Source organism: Colletotrichum higginsianum, chromosome 3, assembly GCF_001672515.1.
Source record: "Colletotrichum higginsianum IMI 349063 chromosome 3, whole genome shotgun sequence".
NCBI classification, from domain to species: domain Eukaryota; kingdom Fungi; phylum Ascomycota; class Sordariomycetes; order Glomerellales; family Glomerellaceae; genus Colletotrichum; species Colletotrichum higginsianum.
In genome coordinates, this window is record NC_030956.1 from 2,612,047 (window position 1) to 2,627,327 (window position 15,281).

At 55.9% G+C, this 15,281-nt stretch overlaps 3 protein-coding genes across 3 annotated transcripts; 1 reads left to right on the forward strand and 2 right to left on the reverse strand.

Annotated features, from left to right (window-relative positions):
• Positions 1-1,499: 1,499 nt before the first annotated feature.
• CH63R_04332 (Nap family protein) lies at positions 1,500-2,652 on the reverse strand (the record flags this gene model as incomplete). The annotated part of the gene is made up of 2 exons (XM_018299307.1): positions 1,500-2,425; positions 2,568-2,652. The coding sequence occupies 2 exons, from the start codon at positions 2,650-2,652 to the stop codon at positions 1,500-1,502; spliced, it is 1,011 nt and encodes a 336-aa protein (XP_018160553.1).
• Positions 2,653-5,917: 3,265 nt separating this feature from the next.
• Positions 5,918-8,077, reverse strand: CH63R_04333 (C6 zinc finger domain protein; the record flags this gene model as incomplete). The annotated part of the gene is made up of 2 exons (XM_018299308.1): positions 5,918-7,781; positions 7,947-8,077. 2 exons carry the CDS (start codon positions 8,075-8,077, stop codon positions 5,918-5,920), a joined length of 1,995 nt encoding a protein of 664 aa, XP_018160554.1.
• A 3,730-nt stretch (positions 8,078-11,807) lies between these two features.
• On the forward strand, positions 11,808-13,393 carry CH63R_04334 (uncharacterized protein; the record flags this gene model as incomplete). Its single annotated transcript, XM_018299309.1, has 3 exons — positions 11,808-11,926; positions 12,182-12,272; positions 12,338-13,393. The coding sequence occupies 3 exons, from the start codon at positions 11,808-11,810 to the stop codon at positions 13,391-13,393; spliced, it is 1,266 nt and encodes a 421-aa protein (XP_018160555.1).
• Positions 13,394-15,281: the final 1,888 nt, after the last annotated feature.

Below are 15,281 nucleotides of genomic sequence, written 5' to 3' on the forward strand. Positions count from 1 at the left end.
CAAAACAGACGGGTGAGAATGGCAAGTGATCCCAACTGGAAATCGGCTCAATGAGCCACGACCAGGCAGAGTGGGTCGCGCCCTGAGCTTAAGCTAAAGTGTTCCCGACAAGCGGCCTTGGAACCCTGCAAAGAGCCTGACTGTCCACAAATTATGTTCAAGTGACACTCTACCTGCTGTTCGTTTAGCAGTTCCATAACCTCCGTTACGCTTCCGGAGACGGCGGTCATTTCTCTCGTCTGTATCATGGGCCGCAGCCATGAGTGCCAGCACATTGGCTTCTGAAAGCTAGCTTGCCATGTCTCCTGTGCTCAGCCAAGCCAAGCCAATTCTGGGTTTTTACTTTTGAACAAGACTTAGTCTTGAACCCCGCCGCTGACGATACGCTCTCCGCCTTTGGCATCCCAGGGTCAACGCTCTCGGTAGAACCGGCCGACACTGCTTCCACTCATGTCGGGTATATGCGATCCTGACCTCGTCAACTATCGTCAAAGGTGACACCGTGTACACAAAGGAGGGTAGCGCGAAGTATCAATTCTGCAATGGCGGAATTAGGACGACTATCACCCAGTCTTGGTATTCCCATACCTCGGGCTATAAACACTTCTCGTGCGGAATCTGTACCCTTGTCCAGCTCACAACGGCCCCAGGGCAACTCTATGCTCTCTTCCCATCAACACTAAGAAACGATGAAAACCCTAGGATGTCATCATATTAGATGCCGCCCCCACAACCACTTTCGGGCGAAATTTTTGTCCCTCATCAAAAGCACCACACAACGTGTATCACACAGGTCGAACGGACTACTTCTCCCTGGGCGGGTTGCTGAAGAACCCTTCTCAACATTCTGTACGGAGCCAGACGAGCAGGGGACTTGAACAGGCCGGCCGATCCTGTCTGATCCCAACAGCCGGAAATTTTGCCCTTCACAAACTGTTTCCTCGACACGTTCACACCGACGCTTACTCAGGGCACGGTTAACAGACGACGAGGGGAAGGTTCGGCATGGCGGGCGGGCGTCCCGGGACCCAACAATACGCGCGAGATTGAGGCCGCTGCGCCGTCCTCGGAGATTGCTTTTCTCACGCTGCGGGAACTAATGCCTGCGGTTTACTCAGCGTCCTTCGAAGCGTCTTCGGCACGGCAGCACGGCAGCGCCCCTGAATGGTTTTCGTTCCGCGCGGCCTCCCATCATCTTCAAGGCCGACGGCGCACGCCCCCACCCGTCGAACAAACCACGCCTGCGTCGTCTTCGTCGACGCGATGTCACAAGCGTGGCTGAGAGTAGCATGCGCATGTATGATGATACTGTATCGACCTTAAGCAGGCATCGAGGTCACGGTGGAGCACCGTTTGAGCAGATGAAAGTTGACGTGACCAAAAAAAAAGTGTGTATTCAAGTTCCCCCTTCTAGGGAACGGTCATGGTATCACCGGGTTTTGTTTCTAAGAAAGAAGAAAAATACGTCTCATCATCATGGGGGGAAAGGGGCCATCAATCTAAGCCCTGCGCTTCTTGTTGGGGGTGGTCTCCTCGGCGTCGCCCATCTCCTCGTCCTCATCCTCATCATCGTCGTCGGACTCAAAGTCGGCGTCGGACATCTCGGCGGCCTCCTGAGCTTGGGCTATCATCGAGAGTAAGTCTCCGTCTTCTCCACGGGCGTCGGCGGCGCGCGAACGGAGGGACTTACTGAAGTAGTGGAGCGCCTCGGGCCACAGGTCGGTGGCGATGGCGACGGCGATATCGTCGCCGTCGGGGCAGATCTCGAGCTCGAACTGGATCTGGTCCTGAGCCTCCTCTTCCTCGTCATCCTCCTCCTCATCCGTCTTCTTGCCCTCCTTGCGGGCCTGGTGGTCCGCAACCTCCTTGGCGAGGGTGGCGGCGCTGTCCTCGGGGGAAATGCGCTTGCCGACGAAGCCAAAGAAGGTGAAGAAGGAGACGCCGCCCATGCCCGTCTCCTCGACCTTGGCCTTGAGGGCCTCGGCCTCGGGGGTCAGCTTGCCGGGGGTGATGGGGCCCTGATCCCAGACCTTCTTGGCGAGGGACAGAAGGCCTTCGGTAAGGTCCTTGCCGTCCTTCCACTTGATGTCGACGGGCTCGGAGACGAGGCCAGAGTAGGACTTAGAGTGGCGGTACCAGAAGGTCTTCTCAATGACCTTGTCCTCGAAGTACTCGTTCTCGTTGAACTCGAAACGGATGCTCAAGGTGCGGGGGTCGCCGTTGGCGGCACCGTTGTCGATCTCGGGGCGCGTGACGGAGATGTTCTTCAGGGAGGACAGGAGCAGGGCAGCGTCGGAAGGCTGGATGTGCTCGTCAACCTCGGCGGGGGACTGCTCGAAGACGAGGGCCCAGAAGTTGGGGATCTTGGAGGTGACAGCGGCACGCTTCTCGTACAGAGGCTTGGAGAGCTCGTACTGCTTGCGGACTGGTGAGATGTTAGTCAAAGTGAAGATTTTCCTGTGTGAACGAGGACGGCTCTCAAGGAAACAAACAATGAGGCCTTTTGAGAATTGGGAAGGACCACAGATCTTAGGGCTCGGCGAACAAGGCAAACAAGACAAACGTACCGATCTGGTTCTCAACCTCCTCAAACTCGCGCTCGAGGTCGGCGAGCTGCTCGTAGGTGACACCAGTATCAACCATCTCAACCATTGTGGCGGTTTGTGAGTGAAGTGATGAAGGGGTTTGAAGAGATTAGGAGTGAAGGAACGGGGGAGGAATCTCAGTTAAGGATTCTGAGATTTCACGTTCTTTTGAGTGGCGGGGTACTGATTAAATGGCGGGGTTGTAATTAGCTTAGAGTCGCAAAAGATGAAAAGGTAACAAAGCGAGAAGCAGTGTCTCACTTCAGGGGCAGTCTCTTAAATAAGGGTGTGACTTTTGGGACTGCTTAGCAAATGGTAAGATTTTTTTCCTCTCTCTTCCTGGTTTGTTTTTGTTTTGCTGGTGGAAGGAGGGGGGGAGGGATCTGGGAGGGAGAGAGGGAAAAATCTGTGTGAAGAGGATCGAGAGGGGCAAAAAGGGAACTGTGGTGCCGAAGGACGTGGGGGAAGACTGCGACTGGCTGCTTTTGCGACGATGTATACAAACAGACCCAAGAAAAAAGCTGGCAAAAAATTTCCATACTGCCTGGCTCAAGCTCTGGGTTGCCTGCAAACCTATGGCCGTACGTACCTACGCGTCTCCCTAGGTAGGTACAGGTATGCAGTGACAGTGTGCCTCACTGACTACTGCAGCCCATGCCAGCTTCAAGATTGACGGCGGTGACTGATGTCATTGGGTATGTCCCCACGTCCCTGTTGATCTCGAACTTTTCCGAATGCCCAGGCCAGTCAACAGCCCTCCACCCACACAGACCAACCAGCCAGCACAGCAAAGGCCCGCAGAAATTGGCATCACATTGGACTCTGGAGCGACAATTGGGCACCCGACGGAGAACAATGGCGGGGCAATGACCGGACTGGTCGCCTCGTGCATGGGTTGTGCTTTTCTGGGATGCGTCTCTGTGCCTGGGACTCCAACCCCGATCAGGAGTATCCTTTTCAGAGGTCCTTCTCGAAGCCAGTCTCGAAGTATTGTCAGGTCGTCCAGTGCCTTGGGGGCCGTGCCTCCCACTAACACGGACGGCTCCCATCACCACGTGTCACAAGCGATGCTTCAACCTCAGCCTGTTAAGCTCACGCTCAATGCTGAAGAAGAAGAATTAGGGGTCCTCTGAGACCATAAGAGGGGCGGTTCCTTAGCGGGGTACGTACATGTCTAGGTAGGTACCTAGGTACACAGGTCCCCTCGGTGGATCCTTTCAAACATCATCTTCCAAGTTGCCCAACTCTGGCATTTTCGGATTTTCGTGAGCAAACCTCCCTCCCATGGCTGGGTTTGCTTAGTCCCCCACATCGCAATTTGCCAGATGGTGGCTTCTAGATCGTCGACCTTCTCCAATTCTGATGGGGCCCGACGAAGATTTTCCAACGCCCCCCCAAGCTAAAGGCGGCAATTGCTTGATACCCACCCGTCGAGGACTGGGAGGCCGCTGTTAATGTTGTTCATGCAGAGCACTCCCAAATCTCTTGATCAGCCGCCACTAACAGCTCCCATGCCCCCGCTTCCTCCCCCCATTGACTTTTTTTCTTTCAATTTTTTTCTCGAATGACTAACCGCGATCCACTGAGGGGCTCGTCGTCGTTGACCCCTTCATCGCTTGTTATTTTCCAACGCGTTGCTATTTACTTTCGCTGCGCGCCTGTGTGCGAGCCGCGTCCCGGAGGACTCCCCTTGCTGTTGTTCCATCCGTCATTGTCGATTCCCGTGGATATGCTGTGAACCATGGGACACACATCGCGCACACATCTTGCACATCGCGACAATGTGTGAGACCTGACAATCCCACGCCACCCGGCATGATTGGAGTCCCTCAAGCCCACCTCGCCCGCGGGATGTCACTGCGGCCAGTCGCTGACATTCGCAGCGGCACAGCGCAAGGTACGGGAAGAAGAAGAAGAAGGGGAAAACCCACGACCAGCAAGATCCTTGCGCCTTGTTGCTGGGAGACGCCTGTCACAACGTTCCTGCAGACAACGCGATTCCGTGCTGCCTATGCTGTTTCCCTCTTTCTCTCCCATCTTTCGGGGTGTGTTCGGTCTAGAGTCTTGCAGAACCGACCATTCTACATCTCCACCCGGTCGGCATGCCCTCTCGTTAGACACAATCGGGGGCCCTCCCTTCCATGAGAGGGCTAAAGAAAAAACTTGCGCGCAGGCGCGGTTAGAGAACACAATCATGATCCCATCGTAAACTCAACCCTTGTATTTCAAAATGCCACTTCCTCCCCGCTGCTCCCATGCATGCCAACCTATAGGCGGGAACAACACCAGTCGTTCATGAAAGTGAACCATTAGACAACTTCGATTGCAGCCCCATGGACACCGAAGGGAGCTACCCGAGAGAAAGCAAGCCGGAAGCCCTTCGTCAAGAATGGGCTTTCTCGCGCACGGACCGGGGACCAGTCCCCGAAGATCCCGGATCATTGTGGAGAAATCGGCATCGCAGACCTCCGTAAGCGACCCACTGTCTCCGAGCTCTGGATGGAACCCGCATCCAGATCGTGCCGATCGGGACCCCGGAGCTGTCGTTCCCTACCCTACTGATCAAACCGATTTAATTGTTTCAGTGTTTTCGAGTTGCACATCGAGGACGGCCACACACCCTTCCGAGACTCGCGCTCACTACGGTGAATATACAGTTACTCACGAGAACAGGCACCGTGGTTTCGGAAATTCTCCCATGGTCTCGATACGACCAAGTCACTCCCCCTCTCATGTTCGCGTTCGTGCCTTGGGGTCCTTTACAGTCCAACGGTTGCACCATGAATCAAGCAAGGGAGTGTAACCGTCTTTAGTCTTTGGTCTTTGATTGGTAGGAAAACTACCTTCGTACAGGTGTTCGGGCCTCGTGCGAACCATATTACCCAGTCAGTTTTGATTAGAGTTGCTTGCGCAGTCCTCGTGTTAATACTTTTCTTGAACGACCGCACAACTCCTCCCAAGATGCATCGTTTCCGCCCCTCGCAGTGACGTAAGCTTTGTTTCGAGGCTAGCACAGCTAGCAAAGACCCATGCATCGTCTCGGCAACTGAGTTGGGAAAATAAAACAAATAGAGCGCTTGCAATATCCAAATCGTGACTCGTAATTTTTGAGGGAAAGAGAAATGAGAGGAAAATGAGGGGCAAAGACGAGAGGGGGGGTGGGGGGTGGTTATCTTCCCTTCAAAAGCCAAAACAAGGTTCTACAACCTCTGTACGAAGTACAGGTACTATGTCCGTTTCCAATCACTGGGGTATATCAAAAAGCCAAATACGCAAGCGCAAAAACTTCCTTCGACCTGCAATACGGACCACCCTTCATGGCAGCTGGCTGACTACCACGTTATCTGGGTAACCCTGGACCGCATGTCTGGCATGCCGGTGATGATGCCTCGGGTGCCAACCTGCAAGTTGGCAAATCTGGCTCTGAGGTCGAAATCCACCGCCCGAACCATGACGCGTTTTTCTTCGGGGACGGACCGTTTTGACTTGATGAGTCCAGGGATGGCGCTGTCCCTCCGCGCATCCCAACGAGCGTTGCCGCCAGGCCCCAGCGGGATGCCTTCGCCGAAATCGACCGACCCGCTCCTCGTGCTGCTATTCGCAAAGCTGGCGCGCGGGTCGGGCGACGGAGACACCTTATCCTCCTCTTCCTCAATCGACGCGACCCACTGCCCGATGCGCGCTGTGAGCTCGCTGTCCCACATACCCTCCCGGCGAGCGCTGCTCCTGAGAAGCTGGATGGCCTGCCTTCGGATAACAGGATGACGGCACTTGGTCGCGACCACGAACAGGGGTGGCACAATGCCCAGATCAGCGCTAAAGCTTGGCTTGATGTGATATGTGTTGTACTCGTGGCCACCAAAGATATCTGGGCTGTGGTTGTGACGATGGGGACATTGGCTGGGGTCGGGACATCGCTTGGCCGCTGCGCGACGCTCCTCGTCACCCACTACCTCGGAGGCGAGGTCCACGATGGCCTTGAAGTGAGACTGGAACACGTCGAACTGTGACTCGCTGTCGCTATACGTCATGAGAAATAAGATCTGGCTCATGATCTGGAACATCTTCAGCACCGCAATGCCCGCCTTTTCCTGGTGGCTGACCCCCGGGGCCGTCCGAGATTCGAGTAAGAAGTCGAAAGCCTCGGACCAAGCGTCCAGTTGTCCTTTGAAGCTCATACCGTATTGTTTGAGCGATTTCGGGAGGATTCCCATCGGGCCGTTTGCACCCGTTGATTTCTGATAGACGAATAATGTTTCGGTGAAGCGGAGCATCTTCTCGAGTAGCTTGTCCCAGGCGATGCGGGCCTCCATCAGGTTGGAGAACTGGTCAGGCACCGAGATGGTGCTCATGGACGAGGGCGAGCTGCCGGCGTCCGAGGGTGGTGAGCGAGGGAGCTCGGGGGTCTGGGGAGTCAAGCGAATCACGTAAGGCTCAGGGAAGTGGAAGGCCATGTCGTACGACTTGGCCTGAATGGCAAGTCTTGTGAACATGGTGACGAGCTCTTCTTCGACGGGCTCCTCGGAAACAGGCACGAACGACCTTCTCCTCTCGGCCCTGAGCTTCTCCAACAAGCTGAGGCCGGTTTGAATTTGTCGTATGGCCTGTCTGTGGTCGCCAACGAAGGAGTCAAAGCAGGTCAGGAGCACACTGGCCATGAGCAGGGTGCGGTGCGACTTCTGGTCGCGTTGGAGCTGGACAAGAGCGTTGATGGCTTCTGAGTACTGCTTTACCGCCACCTCCCAATGCTTGTATGCTCCGTCCACGGGGCCCATAAGATCGGACGGCGAGCCCGGCGGGGACTCGCACGTTTGTTCCAGGGTCTTGTAGAGAGCGCCGAGGGCAACGACGGCGTGGCGAATGGCGTTCTCCGAGTGGCACTCCTGCAAGACGGTCCGGGTCCAGAAGACCGAGTCAAAGTAGCCGGACAGCTCACTTGCGGTGTGGGAGCGGAACAGTTGGAAATAAAGGCCTTCCTGCGGGGTCAGTTGGAGGTTGCCAGCGGGGCGATACATTGTGAGGGCTGAATGGGCAGCCGACGCTTGCGGGGGTGTCGGGCGGCGAGCCTGCAACTTGTGTTGCCTTCGGGGAGGCAGCCCTTCGATAGAGGTCGCTCGCCCGGGTGCGGCGGCATTCTGGGCGGCGGCCAGGGGTTTCGGAGCAATGGCGAGGACCTCATGAGGTCTCGCGCTGCGGCTGGGGGGCGGATAGCCGGTGCATATCTTTTTCGAACGAACGCACTGGGAGCAAGAGGGACGGGTTTCATCGCATTTGATGCGCCGCTGTCTACACGGGGCATGTCAGGCTCAGGCTTGGGCGATGGATGGCAAGGTAGCAGAATGCGTTCGTGGCGTTACATACTTGCAATTGTTACACCCCGTCTTGACTTTCGGTTTGCTCGTCCTGGCCCTCTTGGGCCTCTGGTGAGAGTCGGAGGAGGCGGGACTGGTGGATGCAGCCGAGTTGGCGTCGGCGTTGCTGTGAGACGACATTGTCGAGTTGTGCAGGTTGAAGATTAACTATGGCCGAAGCGACAGCGCAGACGCATTCATCGCCTGTGGCTTTTGAAACGCACAGGGCTTGGTGATTTCGGCCACGGGGTTCGGAAGGAGGGGTTCGAAAGAAGCCGAGGAGCAAGCAGAGCACCCAGAGAGAAAAGGAAGCCACCTATAAAAAATAAAAAATAAAAAAATAAAAAAGCCTGGCCAGAACACAGACAAGGGGGCGGGCCGCTCTTGGAGAGATCTTGGAGAGAGAGACAGTTGTTTGGTGTGGTGGGATACAGGGCGGAGAGGGCAGTGAAGCTAAGGGGAAGCTAGGGGTCGGCGCGATGACGGGTGGTCTGTGAAGTCGGCGGTTAGACAGGGCAGGCCTGGCTTAGGTAGGTGGGTAGGTAGGTTCGGCCAGGTCGGGGAACCAATCCGGCCGAAGGGGCGATCTGGTTGAGGGACAGGGTTTATCCCTCGATTTGAGTTCTAGGCTTTGGTGTAAGAAGCACTGCAATTACATGACTAAGGAAGTGGGTGGTAAAGGTGAAGAAGGAGAAACAACGCCCGGCTACGATGCGGGTAGGAGGGCCGGTATGAGTCGAGGAGCCTTCGTTTGTAGAGTGCTTGGTAGAAACAGAAGCAAGAGTCAGTGACAGTGAGCTGCGGCGGACTGTTTATCGGCCAAGGGGGTTGATATAATGGTTTGTTGTTTGCTTCGGCCTGCTGGCGATGCGCAATGACAGAGCTGGGACTGTTTGGCAGCTTGGTGGCGGGAGGCAGGTTGGGGGCCGCGAGAGACGGGTGGTAGGGTAATATAGGGCTGGCGGACGGCGTGTGAGCGGGGGGCCTGGGCATCCGTGGCTAGCGTTGTGACGCCACAAACCACTCGGAGGTCAATGGAGCAGCGAAGCAGTAGCTTGGTCAGTAGGGACCAGGGGGTAGGGGGGTCCGAATTGGTCGCGAACTCGTGTACTTAGGGGAGACGGAGATCCACGAGAGAGAGAGAGTGTGTGTGTGAGTGAGAAATAGATAGAGAAAGGCAGAGAGCCACAAAGCCAAGCAATGGGCAGGTCGCGATGTGGAGCCTGGAAGACGGGGCTTGGGAAGAGCAGCAAGCTGCAGACTTGTACCGGGATGTTTGTCGGTTGTGATGTGGTTAGAAGCGGTGGGATGGTGATGATGGCTGGAGACGGCGGCGGGTTACAGGTAGGATGAATGGGATGGGTGGAGAGATACGTCGCTGCGCTGCGCTACGCTGCACTGTATATGCAGGCCTCCAATGTCGATTTGGCGTGTGCCGCGGAGGGAGGGGGGGGGGGGGGGGGGCTGACGCGGGGAGCACCAGACTGAGAGCAGCCAGACAGAGGCGGTAGTAGTAGATGGCGAGGAAAGTGCAGGTGTCTGGTGATGTTGTTATTTGGGTGACTGCGGGAGGGAGAGGGAGAGAAGAGAGAGAGAGAGAGAGAGAGTAGGGGAGGTGACGGGAGAAATAGAGGGGGGAGGGAAGAGGACCGGAGGAGTCGGATCGGGAGATGATGTTTGGCTGTGAGCAAGTGAACTCGACGGGCCCAAGACAGGCCTGGTAGGATGCAATATTGGTGAGTGAGTAGGCTATGAGGGAGGGAGGGAGAGAGAAAAGAAAGCAATTGTGCAGCAAAAGACAAGTGCCGCAGGCCACCGGTCGAGAGTGAACCAACGGAAGCGAGATACACATGGAGCAAGTGACCAAGAACAAAAGGGAGAAGAGAGAACCGAGTCGGGAGCAGGGCCCTAGAGAAGGTCTAAGGTAAGCAACGGAACACCAAAACAAGCAAACATTGTAGAAAAAGCGTCCTAGGCCACCTACCTAGACAAGACAAGTGAAGACAAAACAAGACAAGGCGTGCCTCTACACTAGGTACCTAGTTATCACATACTTAATAGTCACGACCTACCCTGGTGGAGGTAGGAATGGATGGGCATCTGGACACGCAAGGCGAGTAGACGTACCACGCGAGTTTTGGGGCCAGACAAGTGTCTGTAAATTGGGAAGAAGAAAGACGACGGCAAAGATTGTTGAGTCTACAATCTGTACAAGTACAGAGCAACTGTTACCCCCCCCCCGCCCCCCCCTACAAAGGCTCCTCTGCGTCGACAATCGGCAACGTCCCACAAGGAGGAGGAGTTTGTCAGGTCGTATGCCCTCAGTGCAACGGGACACCACCAACCACCAACCAACTAGCTGCCTCTGGCTGCCCGCGAAGATGTTCTTAGGAAGGTACCGAGGTGGAGCGCAGTACGTATCTATGTACCTACCTCTATCGGCAACTCTTGGCGCCGTACACTCTCCTGGTGCATGGTTCAGGGGACGAGGACACCCACTACCTACTGCACACATGGACTTGTCCCAATTGGTGGCACAGATTTTTGGACTTTCGTCGCCGTACTTTTATTCATGTTTCATTCTTTGCTTCCGTGCGACAGTTTTGAAGAACATGTTGATGGTAGATGAGCACCAGCGCGCGGGGGGAAGCCTCCCCAGCACATCCCGAGTAGGTCAGTATCGATTTGCTCCCACCACTCGTCGCCTTTCTACTCAGGAAACAAATGTACATGTGTCTTGTCCAACGATGTGGCATCCCCTCCACCTCCTCCGCTCCCGCACATTTTAATCAATCTCGGCCACACCTTGGACCATGTTTCTTTCTATTGCTTCGAATCTCGAATCACGACACCAACTACGTCCTAGTCTCTTTCGCAGGGCGTGCTTTCGTGGCTATGCTGCTGCAGTCGTCCCTCGCGAGTGACGGGCAGACGCCATCATCGTCACAAACTCCCTAAATCTTAACCTCACTCAACCAGGGTTCAGACCGCAGAGATTGAGAACCAGAAAACGGCAAGTGGTAACATTAAACAAACATGGGGGGCACCGCAGTCGCCGTGGGATTCCCCACCGACGCACGTGTCCAGTGCTCACCTTCGACAAGGCACCCCCCATGCCCTCATCGCTTCGCTATGTACTGTACGCTTCTGGCGGCCCAGCCAGACTCGCCCAGTCTCGATCCAGTCACCAAATCGCTCTAGCCTCCAGGTCCATAGAAGTCTTGTCGGCGTCGAGGCGGTTTGTGGCTAATGGCGGCCGCTGGCTGTCAATAGACTGCGACAATCCCGCGCCGCCCTCGCGACTGACCCCGACCGACCAACCGACCGCGGAATGGCTGGGCTTACCAACCGCACATCCAAAACAAATGCGCCTTACGGAATCAATAGCACGGCTGATAAACGTGCCATTCAACCATCGCAGTGGCCGGTATTGCTCGAGTTGGTCCATTTTCAAAAGTAAGGGCAGGCATCCGAGAACGTTGACCAAACGACACAACATGCTCGGACTTAGCGACACCTTGGTCAAAAACAAATAAAGAGAGGGGCCGAAATGCGTCGCCCGCTTACACACCTAACCAATACCTTGGCAATACGGCCCACACCTTGAACGGAAGCAGCACCGTGGCTCGCAAACACGGGTGTCTCTGGAAACTGGCTCAAGAGCGGAATTGGACTTCCTTACCGAGAGACACATGCTGATGACGAACTTGGTCTGTCCGCTGCATCCTGTATCCGCCAACCAATTGCCGATGCCGTGATGCCCCCCGGCCGTCTGGCGAGACGGCGATGTACTGAATCCGTGCAGGACAGGTGATTCTTGACGTCGGTCGGCGGGAGGCCCGGCTTCAATCTTACAGGGAACTCGCCGGCGATGACTTCCCCCCACGGGGGTCGCGGCGGTGCCCGGGGCCACGGACCGCCAGCCCAGCGTCTGAACAGAATGGGTATCACAGGGACTGCGCCATGCTGGACAAACGGCATGGAGGGAAGGTCTGTCTATCGTATGTCTCCATGCTCCTCCACATTCATATTAATCCAGAGTTGGTGTGTCAAGCAACATTATGTCTATTGGGAGACGAAAACCCGACGGCTGCCCTAATAATCTGCACTACAGTAGAGATGGACTTGGTCAACTGGAACCCGACTCTTGTCTTGGCATGCAAGACCTGCAGGCATCCGTTTTCCCCTCTCGTATCGCCAACCGCAGCGAGCGCCAATCAAGGAAGAAACCTCGTACTTCAACAGACGCGACCGGCCCGTTTGGACGGCATCGTGCTATGTGATGTTCTTCTGTCTCGCTGGCAGTGAGCAAAGGGGTGGGAAATACTCTGTAATGGTGAGCAGGTCACCACTGGCCAAGTTGAACTGAATCACATGTGTTGTCTCTCTTTGCAATCTTAGTTTCCACTCATCTTCGGTCTGGGAAAAGCTTCCTCCTACGGCAAGTTCGAGTTCGAACTGCTTTATCATCTCGGTCGAGTCCTGATCGCCGCCAGGATGCTGGCATGCTTCAGACACAACGCCGCTGAGCGAAGACAAAGATCGCATCTGAGTCTCAGATGGTTGCTCCCCAGAGATACCCACCCCAGGGTACCCTGCGTCTTCTTGACTGAGTACCTATTCTGGGTCATCTATCTCCATGTACCCAGGCACTGGCCAGACGTTCCTGTCCAACGTCCAACAAGTATCGAAAAGTTTCGCTATAATGTAGCACAAGCGCTCGACCGTACAACGACACATCGACACAACGACACAACCTCCTCGTTCCCGTCGCCCTTGCTTCATCGTCCTGCGTCTGGAAACCGGACAACCCAACCAGGGCCGTGTCCGGTCGGCAGAGCGCGCAGTGTCTCGGCTTCATTCACCGCTTCGGCCATGTCAGCTGCGCCACATGCAACAGCCATCCTACCGGCCCGCTTCCGCTGGTGGGTTCAAATGCATCATGCATTCATCGCTCTGGGCGGGGGTCCTCATAGGCTTTCACAGACTCCCTCTCTCCCGCTCCAGATGGTCTCCCTCCCACCACGCTCCATCTCAGCCCTACGATCCGGAGAAAACAGCATAAGGGAAGGCCCTACGTGGCCAGGAACCCAACCATCCACTCGATGTGCCCTGGAAAGGAGCTTTGGTCAGGGCGGCCTCCTTCCGGCATCCAATAACACCGCTGGACTTTGCGTCAAGTGCGCCTACATATCACCTACCTTAGCGCTGCTACTCAGCCATCAACACCCATTCGTCACGTTCTGCCGCTTCCCTGGGAAAGGAGGCGGCCACCCTCAGCCGCCCATGATTGACTGCATCAAACCCATCCCACCAACCTTCGCTGCACCTATGCTTTTTCTCTGCATCATCATCAGCCCTACCGAACATTGTCTTTGCAGCGTGATTGGATTCAGGTCGTTTAATAGGCACCTCATGCTTGCCGCCGGCCATATCGAATTCCCTGCCATCCAATGAAGGAACCCCCTCCCCCCCCTCTTCCGGATTAACAACTCCTTCAGGTCTGATACGTGGAGCTCGATCTGGCTCTCCCTCCTGCTTGGAATCCAAGCTTATTGGTGCTCCTATTTCTTTCTGGCGCCGCCCCCAAATACGTCTTTGCCCCGTTTTTTGGCACGAGAGGGATGCGGCTTGCTTGAGGGACTCCAACCACGGACTTGGGCCCCACGGACATGCTACCGGTTCCGGAGTCGTGGTTCGAACCAGAGACACTCAACACTAGGTCTAAGACCTTCGCGGACCGGCGTGGTTTGCGACTGAGACTTTCTAGATGCTCGGAACGTTAGTCTGGCCGACGTCCTCGGCAGTCCTCTGGTCATTTGATATGTTCCATGGCATTGCCTACGAATGAAAGGCGCTGGTGCCAAACGAGTGCGATTACTTTGGCCATTGGAATCTGCATGATGAGTGTGCTGGCATCCAGCATGTCTCCGCCAAGAATTCGATCAAATCGCATGGCGAGAACGTTGCTGTGGCTCAGTGATGCGACTTAATGCGTGCACGTCGCTGGGGAATCATCTCAGTGTCTCTCGGACATGTCCGCTGGTGACGACCGACCGTGGGGGGTTGCATGTAGGGGGCTCGAATCGTTGCATCAGCAACATCCATGTGATGTACATCAACCTGCGGCTATCCATCTGAAGCCCCATTCTCCTGTCAGGTACCAGCAAACGGCCAGGATCGCGAGCTCCGGGGCTAGGAGGGGAATCAAGCAGACGGAGGTGCTGCCTTGCGAGCTGCCTCGCACCACCCGCCTTCACTGCGAAACTAGTGGGAGGCAACAGGCCAATCCGATGACACCTACGGCTGCGCCCAAGACGCATGTCAGAAAAAATGAACCGAGGGACATCGCTGGCATCATTATGGCCCAAAAGTTCCACTCGATGGCAGGCTGTGCTTATGGCCCCCAAGGGGGGTCGTCGCGTTGGTACTATGCCCCTCCCTCTCCCCAAAACATCCCTGATCGGACCTTTCCCCCCCGTCCTCTCGACGTCGGCATATACCATGCATGACTTCATATCGTGACATGGCGCCCGAGGGTCTGGATTCTCTGAAACGTCTGACTGATGGCCATGTCGCATCAACTTATCGTAGAGGAAACCCTCACGCTGACGATGGCGCGAAAGGAAACGTCCACCGGCTCACTCACATCACCGGAAAACCAGCAGGCTTGTCCCAACGTTGGCAACGCCCAGCACCGCCTCGCCGTCCCTCGCCTTACGGGGCTGTCATTCCCATGATTCTTTAGGGATCTGGGGAGGCCGAGCGGTCGTCGGTCGTTGGTCGACATGGGCCCATGGCCACATCCCCTGTCTCCACCATGACGGTGCCGGCACGCCGGTGCCGCTTCATCATCTGCTGCTCGGACTTCCCCCGAGCTGCGTCCCAAGTTTCCGGGACGCGGTCAGCCTTTCGGGCCCCACACCGGTTACCGTTGTACAAACGGGGGGTGGAAGGGGTGGAAGGAGGAGCCCGGGGCTGGCCCGTGATCCTCTTCACCGTCGTACCGGGTGATTTATCGGGCAGCCGTCATTTGGGCCAGCTTCTACGACATGCCCCCCCCCCGGCTGTTGTGAAATTTAGGGAAAGAAGGAAAAACAAAGCCCACGAGGCCTCTGGCAGACTTGTGGCGTGCGCCGATTGATTGTTAAACGAGCCTTCGGCCCTTAATGCGTACTTGTACCGTATCGTCCCTTTCCGCACGAAGACGACGACAACGCCTGTTGGATTCTGTAGACCACAGCCAAGCAGAAAGTCAACACCAAACACTTCCGCCTCCCCTCCCCCCATAATAATAACTCTTGGTGCGCTCTCAGCACACGGTTGTGTTCCTGCAATTCACGCA